The sequence below is a fragment of the Ambystoma mexicanum genome, chromosome 14 (genome assembly GCF_040938575.1).
Source record: "Ambystoma mexicanum isolate Mex_15411 chromosome 14, UKY_AmexF1_1, whole genome shotgun sequence".
NCBI lineage: Eukaryota > Metazoa > Chordata > Amphibia > Caudata > Ambystomatidae > Ambystoma > Ambystoma mexicanum.
Window position 1 is genome coordinate 408,140,648 of NC_090940.1, and position 12,017 is coordinate 408,152,664.

At 45.8% G+C, this 12,017-nt stretch overlaps 1 protein-coding gene across 11 annotated transcripts in view; it reads left to right on the forward strand.

Moving 5' to 3' along the window:
* Positions 1-12,017, forward strand: part of LOC138526830 (protein-L-isoaspartate(D-aspartate) O-methyltransferase-like) — a 1,059,036-nt gene that overhangs the window by 484,176 nt on the left and 562,843 nt on the right. For all 11 annotated transcript variants that reach the window (XM_069637551.1, XM_069637552.1, XM_069637546.1 and 8 more), the window contains one exon: positions 9,072-9,176. In XM_069637551.1, the coding sequence (XP_069493652.1) occupies positions 9,072-9,176 (105 nt within the window). The remainder of the gene's footprint in view (positions 1-9,071; positions 9,177-12,017) is intronic.

A 12,017-nucleotide genomic window follows, 5' to 3' on the forward strand; every position in this document is an offset into this window, starting at 1 on the left:
CTTCTCCAAGCAACGAGTTGGGGGTAGATCTCTTTCATCGGCTGCGGCCTCCCACTGGAACATCCTCCCTGCTCTTCTGAAACTTGAGGAGAACCATCTCTGCTTCCGGAAGCAGCGCAAGACCTTCCTCTTTGCTTCTACCTCCGCTCTTCCTCTCCCCTGCTGAATTGTCTGCTTTGGCACCTTGCACCTGGTTACCCTCTGATTTCAGGCCCAGGTCCCTGCCCACTCTGCCACACACCCGCACTGCCTCCTGGCACCCTTCCACCTGGGTCTGTATCTGTTACCCTATTGTCCCCTAACTTGCACTTATCAGACACCGCTTATTGGTGCTTTAAACCTTGCACTTGCCACCTTGCTGGCTGCACTACCATTTGTTGTTGTTTTTATCCCTTACTCAGCACTTTCCACTTCTCCCCTCTCCCTTGCACTTTCCCCCTTCCCTCTCCCCTGCACTTACGCATTCTCAATGTCACTGGGCCTAGTAAGAGCGTTGTTTTGTCCTCCCTTGTTCCCCTCCCTTGAAACACTTGTGTATGAGCGCGATACAAATAAAATATATCATATATCAATATCTCAAAATATCCATGACTTAACTTGCCAGTAAGCGTGGGAAATTTTCAAAGTGTAAAGGTGGGCTGGTCCTCCATCAATTCTTTTCCGAAAGGATCGTTCTTCCGGATTTCCCAATCGCTTCTCACTGTTTTTAAATTTTCCCTCCTGGACATAAAATCTTTTAAAAACGATATCGCAGAGGGATGCCATTCATGACAGACTATTTGTCACCAGTTCTAAGACAGGCATAGGTTGCATATTTCGTGAATGAGCCGCAAACACTTGCGTGTTGTTTGAAGCATGAATAATTGTGGTAAAATTACTCGAGATGAACTGCAAACTTATAATGCATTTCCCTAAGCACTAAATGGTCTGGCCATAGTCCATCATAGGTTATAAATTATTTCCTTGCCATACAAGGATGTCATTTCACCTTGGTACATTAAGAATAGTTGCAGTATGTAATGGCTTATTCTTTGTTGCAGCAACCATTGAAGGTTGAAAGGGAGCAGGAATACAATGCTAAGGAAGCTTTCACTAGGGAAGCGTGGAATCGGATGCATTTAGGCCATAGCCGGTTTGTTTCATTCTACAATTGGCTTCCTTAATGTTTGATACAGTGGCACAAACATTTTGTGGTAGTATATTATGTAAGAAAAGCTACCATTCGTGCCACAAATGCTTATGAGATTATAGGGTTGGTCGTCCCTTAGTGTTAGAGGAAACATAATTTGTTCGATGCATGAGTCAATCCAGAGTGCAGCTTGGCTTAGTATATTGCCACAAAGCTGAGTGGGACCATCAACAGCCAGATATGAAGGTAGGTTAAGTAAAGGTTTATTAAGGTTAGGTCAAATGTTGGGATAAAATAAACCTAACACCTTTCCACCGCTCCCCAGACACCCTGGGAGTTTTTCTTATACAGTTAACCTTGGGAATCAATGCAATGGCCTCTCTTGGGCACAAACTCAGGAGCACAGTGTCAGAAGTACAAGTGACAATTCTGAGTTTCTTAACTCTCAATCAGTACTTCCTGTAAAGGGAGGTGTTTTTCACACTCCCCAATGAAACTGCAATTCAACCACATGGTATCTTCGCCTTGAAGTTCAAATAATTAAGTCTTTGTGCTCAACAAGAACTCAACAAAAGTCTCTGTATTTCATCATTCTTAGTCCAGGGATTCTTTGCTAGGATATATTCTCCTTTCTCACTTGCTCAGGTTTGGGGTGTGAGTGTCCCCACATGAGTGTCTTACTCCTTCAGTCTTTAGATTACGGTCCTCTGCTTTTCGTCCTTGACTCTTGGGAGACCAATTCATCTGTGTCCCTGGGCCCTCCGTACACCTGCATGTTAGGCCTAGGCAGAGGCAGAAGTTGGATCTGGGTGAGGTGGAAATGAGGTCCAGGGCTTCAACCAAGAGGTTGGCTACCAGAGCTTCTCTACAAGTTGGTTCATGTAACCTTCACCCCTAAACCTCCTGTCTTAAAGTCCTGGTTGTAGTCCCCTATATACCATCACCGTCTGCCTCCGCTATGGTCTAGGAAATAAGAGTATCTTTCCTGCACCTCCTGACTTATCCTCACTTTTTTCTTTGCTCTCTTTCAACCCCTCATCACTTGATTGTATTTCCATCCCTCCTCTGCTCACACCACTCAACATTAGGGCTTATATGTTCCTTCCTTACTACCTTATATATTTTTTTATCTCCAGTGCCTATGTCCTCCTCTCAATAGCCTCACCAACATCCTTTTGATTACGCTCCTCTCCTCCCGTGGTACCTCCTCTGGACTCTTCTCTGCCTGATCACTTTCTGATGATCCTCCTCATTAGCCCCTTGCTTTTCCATCTCTTCCCCACACCTGATGTTTCTCTTCACCACCTCCAACCTGCTCTCCTGCCCTCTGGCTATATCTCCCCAGAATCCTTGCTACTCTACCTAACCTATGTGCTCTATTGTCCACATCACTTTCCAAAGCCACTCCTACTCCACCTCCATACACCCCACTTCTCTGAGTAAGACCACAGTTTATACAGTGGGTTGGCCTTGTCTATATGGACTGCCTTCGCGTAACCCCATGTGTGTGTTTCAGGCTGGGAATTCTAATGGCAACCGCTTGTGACTTCTCCTCTGGTCTTGCTGCCCTGCCCCTCCTTCTGCAGATGCACAGACCAAACCTCATGAAGTCTGGCCACCATCTTGGAAACTCATTTCTCAAATGCTGGGAGAGGGACTGCCCATCCTTAAAATCAGTATGGCAAAGCCTTCCTGGTATGCAGTTGCCCGTGCACCTCTTCAGCAGGTTGTGTTGTTATCTTTGTGTGTAAGTCTTGACAACCCTTCCCCTCTGGCTGCCCTTGTGTTCCCTTGTCAGGTTCGAAGTTAACATGCAGTACTCTGGTGGGAGATGAGGGGCTTGCACCAGTTGTTGCTGTTACCTTTATTAATGTTTGCTCAACAGGGTTGCCAGCACTTTAGATGCGCTGCACATGCTTTGAGCTCCTCTAAAATGTATAGGGACATGTTTTTGCTCATGGTGCCTAGCCCCTGCAAAATTACTGGACTTTGGGGGCAAGGCCAGGGGATCTTCCTGCACCTTCACAGGGTCCAGAATTGCATAGCAGGAGGTGGCATGTGCACCATGGCCTCACCATCCTCTACCCTAATGGTCAGGCAGGGGACTTTATCACTGTATCTTCCTGGAATACTATTGTCGGCTTTGTATTTATGATGAAGTTGAAGAGGTAGTGATGAATTTCATGGCAAGTGCTGTCTGTGATTAGGTTTGTAGGTAAATATTTTAAGGCAAGGGTGCTGCATTTACTAGTCCTTGTCTGCACAACCAAGCATGGAAGAAAGTTATCATGAATACAATCTACTGCTTGTATGTGTCGGTGGTAGGGGCTTGTTTGATGCTTTCCACTCGGTTTGGGCAGATCCCTCCACCTGCAGGGCTCAAGGGCCCCTGGCTTGCTCCTGACAGTGCCAGGCCTAGGTCAGATCTCACTGGCTGACAGGGTCTTTGATGTGAGCCTCAGGATGCTAGCCGTAGCCTCTGCCATAGTCAGTACTGGGTGGGAAAGTGGCTCTTTCACAAACTAGCTCTATGTCCTTCTTCACCCTCCTGGCTTATTCTGCTGTCACCTGGATTTCTTTTCTCCATCTTCTTTATACACTCAAAGGTCAGGACCTCTTCAACTCCTCTCTTAGCTCCCTTTCTTTTCTCATTCTTGTCACTGCCTCCTCATTCCTTGAGATTCCTGGTAACTTTAGTGTCCCTTCTGTCTGCCCTAAGCTCTTTATCCTTGTGAGATTCTGTGCTTTTACCTTTGTCTTATTTATCTCCCTCTGTCCTTGCTCCTCGTTTTTTCTCAACATATTATCGTTCTCCTCTTTTCTTCTCTCTCTCCTTTGTTTTGCCTCCTCAGCTCTCTATTCCAAACTCTATATCTGTTCGCTCTTCTCTACCCTTTCCTTCTCTTTGTAGCTCTATACACCTTTTTCTTTGCCTTCCACCTCCACTTTCTTTTTCCCTCTCCACGTAGCTCTACTCTCTTCTGCTTCCTCCACTTTATACCCCCTTTCCAGGCCTTTCAGCTCTTCTCCAGTTTCCCTTCAGCTTTTTCCACTCTACTCTTTGCTTTCCTCTTCCTGCTCCACTTCTACTGGCCTCGCCAGGTCTTTCCTTTGCTTCCTCTGTGCTCCATTCCGCTCCAACTCCTTCCGCACTTGTCTCTGTCCTTCCATCTTCTCCTTCCTCCCCCACTTCACTCCCACCTCACTCTGGCAGCTCTACCTTCAACTTGCTCTCTTCTCTTTTCCTCCCCTCACAGCAACACTGCTTTCATCCTTCCACCACTCATGCCTAGTATTGACTGGAGACCGTGTCTATAGTAAGCAGCGCATATAACTGCGTTTGGGTGTAATGTGGGGACCACCAAGTGAAGGGAATTTCAATTGTCTCTTTTGTGCTCAGTGCTTCTCGGCGTGGCTCTGCACAGCAAGCTCAGAAGAGTTTAGCCCACCATCACGCTTTACACTGCTCTGATAACCGTTTCTGTTGATTTCTTCTTCTGTGGCTGCCGGTTGACTGTCCCAGTACATCTCCAATTTCGCCAAGCGTCTCCCTGAAGGTTTGCAGTCCATCAATATGAAGTACATGTAGGTTTCTCCTTATATGAAACGATTCTTGAATATCCATTGGTTGTAGATGACGGGACCCCAAAGCTGCTGATTACCTCTCTGGTCATGTTGTCATAGCTTGAGCTTCTTGTGAACCGTGCTGATGGCAAATCCAACTTGACAAATTGTGTTCAATTAAAGTTTGTTGTGCCCATCCTGAAAAGGGGCATTGTAACTGACAAAGACGTTGATGAGCAGTGGGGTTTTAGGCAGGTAGGGATTTCCCACATGGGTTTTGTGACAAATCTAGGGAGCCACTCCCTTTCGACTAGGGAGGCAAGCCTGCTACGCTTAACACCCATCTGCAGTTGATTCTCCCATAGGAAGACCCCCAGAGAGGGACTTAAGTCACCTTTTACCACTCCAGACACGAGCATCTTTATGGGTTACTAAGTGGTATGAGCATTCTCTAACCCCCTTTCCAAAGGTTGACTCAGCTTCTCACCCACACCTTAGCTACTACTTACCAAAGACAGCAGAGAGACGATGGGACCAGACTCCATGGGAAACATCGTGGAAGGAGCCAATCAGGACGAAGATAGTGTAAATCCTGCAGAGTTCAATTGCACCATGGAGCACAGAGGGGGTGTGGCTGGTAGACGAAGGAGAACACGAGATGCAGCGTCCCAATGGATGGTGTGCGCTAAGCTAGTGCAGCCAGATCCTACGGACGAATAATGGGGACTGTTTGTGTGGCCACAGGACCTGAGTACCTAGGTAATGCTCGAAGGAGGAGTGTAGAGAGCCTCGCGTCGAGCAAGCTGGAAAGACAAGCCATCACCGGTGGAAGCGGAGTCCAGTTTATAGGTTGCATAAGCAGCTGTGGAAGGTCAGAAGAAGGAGGTCGACAAAGAGGTGGCATTTCTACCTGTGATTTTATTCAAATATAAACAAAAAGCCTATCTATCCCTAACAAAAAGGACCTCCCCTACCTAACATAAATATCACTAGGTGCTCGTCATCCGTGAGATAGTCCAAATCAAAATAGTCCATTCTCCATCCGAAAACTACCCTACACTGACCATACCATTAAGGGTTGTATCAACCAACAAAACAAAAAAGGGTTCCAGGAGAATGACTCCCTCTCCTGGACAGACCTTCTTAGCCTTAATAGTCTATCTTTCGATAGTTCCTTGTGACGTAGTTAATCAGTTCCTTTAATTCCTCAAGGGGATTCTTCCACCTTCTCTCAGGAATCCTCTGTCCTTGACTTTTTTTACAGTTCCTTGTTTCCCCACTCGAGGGTCTTGGCCTCTACTTCTGGATTTCTTTTGCATCAATTTATCAGTGTACCTGGTCCCTTTTACACTTTGTTCTCTTATAAGCACTTCCAGTTATGGGAACCAACATGTAGCCTCATCTGCTCTTCTTTGCTAACGTCTTGGTCTCCCAACCACTGAGACCAGTATTACAAGTCTTTTGACTTTCTTCTCTATCTTTACTGCTTTTGTAATCACTGGGATGAGTGTGAGGAGTTCCTTGGTATTCGTTATACTCTTTGCTGCTGTCACAATTACTGAGACGAGTATGGTGAGTCTCTCTGTATCTGTTATATACTCTTGTTGCTTTCACAGTTACTGGGATGAGTATGATTAATCTTTTGGTATTTGTGATACTCTCTACTGTTTAGAGCCTGCCTGTGACCCCTCCAAGGTCTCCCACTGCTCCCGTTACCTCTAGCTTGTCGGGTTGGCATCGCTGGTTCTTCCTGTGGGATCGGATCACGCTGTTGGATGGTCTACTGGATTGTCTCGGTGCCATTTTCAGACCACGCGGTCCACCTCCCCGAGGTCACGCCACCACCTGGCAATGCTTTCCAAACACACAAGTCTGCTCCCTGCCAACTCCTGAACCGCTTTCCTCCTTCGTTATCCGCGTCCTCTCAAACAAATTCCTCCCCGAATGCCCTGGTTTCTCTCTCCCAAGTTCGAACTTCCCAGGCTTCATCTGCTCGGTGAACATGACTCCTTCTTTGCTGTTTATGCATCTGAGCTGGGTCCTCCCCAGTGGAGGATCCTTGTCCTTCTTCTCTTTCCCTGAAGTATTCTTTCTTACTCCGTAGTTCCCACTGTTCAGTGTTCTCTGCTTGCCATTGAGTGATCAGCATTACCCTGCCACTCTTCTTCCTCTCAGTGGATTTGTGTTGGGTTCCAACACTGGAAGTTTTATTGCAATAGCAAACAGTGCTTTGTTCAGGTTGTGACTTCTGAGGAAGTGATGGTCTGAGGAGTTCATAGGAAAGTGGAACAGTGATTACCTTTTTGCAATGGGAGTCCTTGTCCTCAAACAGGGAGTCTCTCCCTGTGAGGTTCTGCTTACCGCCACCCGTAGGGGGAATGTTCCCTAGTGGGCTCACCTTCCTAGCCTCACAGGGAGGGGTTCTCCTCTGGGTAGAAGTGACGAGATCCTATGAATCATCACATAGCTTTGCTGGCATTAGGAGAGACATAGGGACTACACACCCATGCCATGGAGCACCGATCACCAGGAACATGTACATGATGGCTTCAGAGGAACAGGAGATGGGTGGAAAAGCGAGAGAGAAAGAGACGGTGCTCAGAGTGGGGATCGAACAGATAAGCCCCATAGTGTGTGGGGGCAAGGGAGAAATAAACCTCAGAGTGGGAAAAATAACTCTGGGGCGGGGAAAGAACAAGAAGCCCCAAGGTGGGGAGCAGAGAGAAAGTAACTCTAGAGTGGGGGAAAGGAGACCCAAAGTTGAAGTATGAAAAAGGCAAGCCCCCCACCCCCAGAGTCTGTGAGGAACAGTAGAGTCATAGAGTGTGGGGAAAAAAGAGACCAGCCCGATGATGGGGCGTGGAAAAGAGTACAGCTCCAGAGGGGGAAGGAGGAAAGAACCCCAGAGTGGGCCACAATAAGATGTTGAGCCCAAGAGTGGAGAGAAAGAGACTGAGAGAACCCCAGACTGGGGGCGGGGGGCAGGAAAGGCGCAAGAGAAATGAAAGTCTCCCCAAACGGAGAAGGACTTGAGACTCATGAATTTGAAGTAAACAAGTTGAGAAAGACCTGCTTGAAGTCCTGGGATGGCACCCCATAATTACACAAATTCTATATAAACTGTGAACATAGTCAAGTGCATACGATAAAGAGACAAAAGATGTGGGGGGGGTCACATCCCTTTCATTGGGCATTGTCCCAGATTATGTTTGGGTTGTATTTGTATTTTCCTTTTTAGAGGTAGGGAAAGAAGCGAGGTTAGATTATGATTCTGGACCAAGGGCCTTCATTTATGTAAGACATCCTGACAAGCACCCTTTTACTTCTTTCCTTTTAGAGTAGGACTTAAACTCTGATGCTTGGGAAAGCATAGGCCTTTGTACGTTAAAGAAAGAATAAAGGCATTCGAAGATCATGCCTCATTGTCCATCTCCTGATTCTGACGTACAACAGTTTGCTTGTAAAGAGGATGCTCGATGGGACTTAGTGGAAGGGTCAGGGTGACTGTGTGAACCAATTCTTAATGTTCCTGGGGCTTCTTAGAGAGATAAGGTGACTGCATTTTATCATGTAGAACATAGGTTCATGCTTCCTTTTCACCCAAAGACTATACATCTCTCTCCTGAGTGACAAATGATTTCCCTTAGCTCTTAGATTTCTGGTCCTGCTCCTAGCCTTTTCCCCTCTCTAGGTCCCACTCCCGCCTATGGTGCTAGTTTCCCCATGTTTTGGCATCCCTTGTAATGTGAAGAAGTATATTTTCAGAGGCTGCTAATACGTTGGGGTGACTGAGTCCATGTTCTCGTCAAAGACGTGAAACAGGAAGCACCTTTGCCAATTGCATGGTCCTGGTTGTCAGCTGATTTAGTCATAAGGCTATTCGCCATGCTACTTTCTTTGATGCTTGTTATTCAAATGGGAAAACACGTTTGTTCTCCAAATGCAGCATGCTTTCCACAATTGAAAACTTAAGAAAACATGATGGCCATGGAAAACGAAAGGGAGCTCTTAAATGAGAGCAGCCCATTTCTGTTTGTCATGGAGGAAGGCTGCCTCAGGATAGGCAAAACCACAGAGGTTAACAGCTCGAGGAAGCTCTGTTGCGAGAAAGGCATGTTAAAATAAAACGTTGAGATATGTTGAGCCCTTAGATATGGCAATATTCCAGGTTAATTCCTGCCTTTCGAGCTGCCTGATTGCCTGAGATGCACTGCCCGGGTGCTTATAGGAATTACTATTTCTTGTTGATTACCACTCTATCATTCTCGCTTTTGGAAAAGGCTGGAAATCAAAGGATTATTAATAGCATGTACAAAATAAAATGGATGTTGTCTGTAGCAAAGTCGAAAACCTGACTATTTTCTTTTCATCTCTGTAGAAAACGGAGTAATCAAATCTCAGCGTGTCTACGATGTGCTTCTAGCCACAGATCGAGCGCATTACGTAAAGGATTTTTCATATATGGATTCCCCTCAGACCATTGGTAAGAATCATTAATTGGTTGGTGGTGAGAATGGACAAATATTTTCTCTGAAACATCTAAAACTGTAACAGGGTGAGTTAGCGCAGAAGTTTAATTCTGTTGGCCCAGGTCTAGCGTGATACTAGGGTTAACATTCGGGTTGTGGCGTGCTTGGTGCTTGTATTTTTCTTGCACTTTTAACACTTTGTGATTTATAAGACCGTATCCATGTTCTTTATTCTTATTAAGGATTCAGCCTCTTCCTAATTTTATTTTTATCCTGCACCTTGCTCTAGCTCTCTTGCCTCTCGTTTTTAGGGGGTCTATGCCCACCAGTATATTATGTGTATTGGAAAACCCCTATTTGGTTGGGCACAGAAGGGTCATCAGGAACATATTCTGCCACCTCCCAAGAGCTGGCAAAAATGTTTCAAGGGTCCTGGGGCAGACGGAGGCAGGGCACTGGGTAAGAAGCATGTAGCGAGGGATAGCACAGGCATGATAGGTAACGGGAGTCCATCTGAAGACAGGGGGCCTCATTACACGGAAGGCGGTAACCATGGCTCTATTAGCACCATGGTTGCCGCTGGAAATTTACCGATTCCGCCATGGTGGATGGCGGAATTACCGTCCCATTCCAAGGTTGACGGGGCGGTAATTCCCCATTCACCATTGGCCCTATCCCATTCCCATTTGAGCCCCCATAGGGCTCAGTGGGAATGGGGAAGGCGGTAATTACGGTACCGCAAATTGCGGTACCGTAATTACCTCCAAGGTCCCTTTGCGGGTCCCGTCCTTAACGGCTGGTAAAACCAGCTGTTAAGGTAGGGACCCGCGAAGGGAACTCGTAGTAAGGCGGGAAGGGATTACAGGTACCGGAACCCTTACCAGTACCGGTAATCCCTTACCGCCATCCGTGTAATGAGGCCCAGGGTATTGTGTAAGTGGTGAGAAGGGGAGGAGGTGGACGGCTGTTGGAGACAGGGGAGTACAGGGTGAAAAGGGGCATGGGGGGATCCCACATAGCAGAGGGAGTGAGAACGTTAAGCGGGTGAGGGGGGTATACCGGGAGCCCCCAATTATAACGTGAAAATTGGGCAAGAGAGTAGCAGGGTGGTGAGTGGGGCCCATGAAGGGAGTGAAGGCAACAGCAAAATGGTGAAGGCCACTTTGTATTAGTAGCGGGCCGATAGTAGAGATGCATGTTAGGGGATAACGGGTAGGAAAAGGCATGATCACATTAAGCACGATGGCAAAATAGTACACACAATTAAGGGGTTCGAGGAAACCACATAGTATCCCCCCCAACTGACACCCATGTATTTCTTTCCCTATTAAAAATTGGAAATGTTCAGTGTTTTGGGACAGTGGAGTTTTTGCTCTTTTTCTCATTGAGCCCAGTTCTAAGAAACCGCATAATACGCATTAATTAAATGTAACAATAAGCCATTGTATCATACCCATTATCGCACAGTACATATTTATTTATAGAAGGTGAAAGGTAAAACATTGGATAAGGCCTGCATACTGTAAGTGGGGGTTGAGGTAATCCGGTTTAAAGCCATTTAGCAAGGTTATTATCGTGAAAGATGAGAATGCTCTGGCGGAGGGGATTGTGGCAAACAGACATGCTTCCCTGTGGAGGGTTGGATAGAATAGGAGTTATTCTTGAGGGAAACAGCATAATCTGTCATGGTGGGGGGGAGCACAATGTACTAAATAAGCAGTTGAAGATTCGTTTTTGTACAAGCAAAATAATAGCTGACTATACACATTTTTAATATGTTTTTTTCCTTGAACAACAATCCAGTTAACGGACAGTACATGTATATGTACTTTATGATCATTAAATGGTTATGTGAAATTAGTATGCGTATTGTGACGAATCTGGGGTATTCGCCCCTTCTTCCCGAGGGGGAGCCACCCCCTTTGAGGTTAGGGAGGTGAGCCCACTCAACAAAACCCTCCGTAGAGGTTTGGGAAAGCGGTACCGCACTTGGAGTGACTCCCCTTTAGGGGACAAGGACTCCCATTCGTATGTGGGTCTCCCTATACACAATGTATTATCAGGCTACATCGGAGTAAGAAATACTGATACTATATCAATGTGTTTGGCTCAAGGTAATGCTAACTGTTTCTATTTTATTTGTATTAATGTGATTTAGTCAATCATTCAACTTTTCACATAAAACATCATTACAAAAGCGATAAAAAAAATTCAGCATTTACAAGAAAATCAATTCAACCTCGACAGCATAGCCAAAGCAACTTTTAAGAGAGAACCTATCATTCCTCGGGACACAGTCTCCAGCATTTACTCCACTGCCTTTCCATGATTTAGTCAATGCACAAATTGATAAAGCCTAAATCATTCAGCATTCTCAGCACTTCAACCGAGAGGTACATTTCATGCCCCAAGGCTAATCTCTCCCAGAATTCCTCAGTGTTTATGATACGGCATTTATAACGTGCCTGTGCACAAGTGTTTCTAGGTCCCCCCTTTTTTTTTAAAGCCACAAAATGCATGAATCTCTGGGGCTGTACTGCACAACATTGATTCATGATATGTTTTAAATTCTGTCTTAATGTTTCCCCACACAGATTACAACTATCTTCTTTGTATGACTCCTTATTACGCACTGCTAAGATTTCACCCGCTGGCAACAAATTTAGGCAAAATCTCAGAAATTCCACCCTCCAGAGAGAATTTGGAAAGCTCTTTAAGGAGGCTAGTAGACAACCCTTGGATTTATTGAGGGCTGATAATTATTTAGCTATTACATAGCTACGCATTTGATCTATTGTATTAGCCCAGTCTGTTCTCATAATTGCACATTTTAACCCAATGTTTTTTTTTACCAG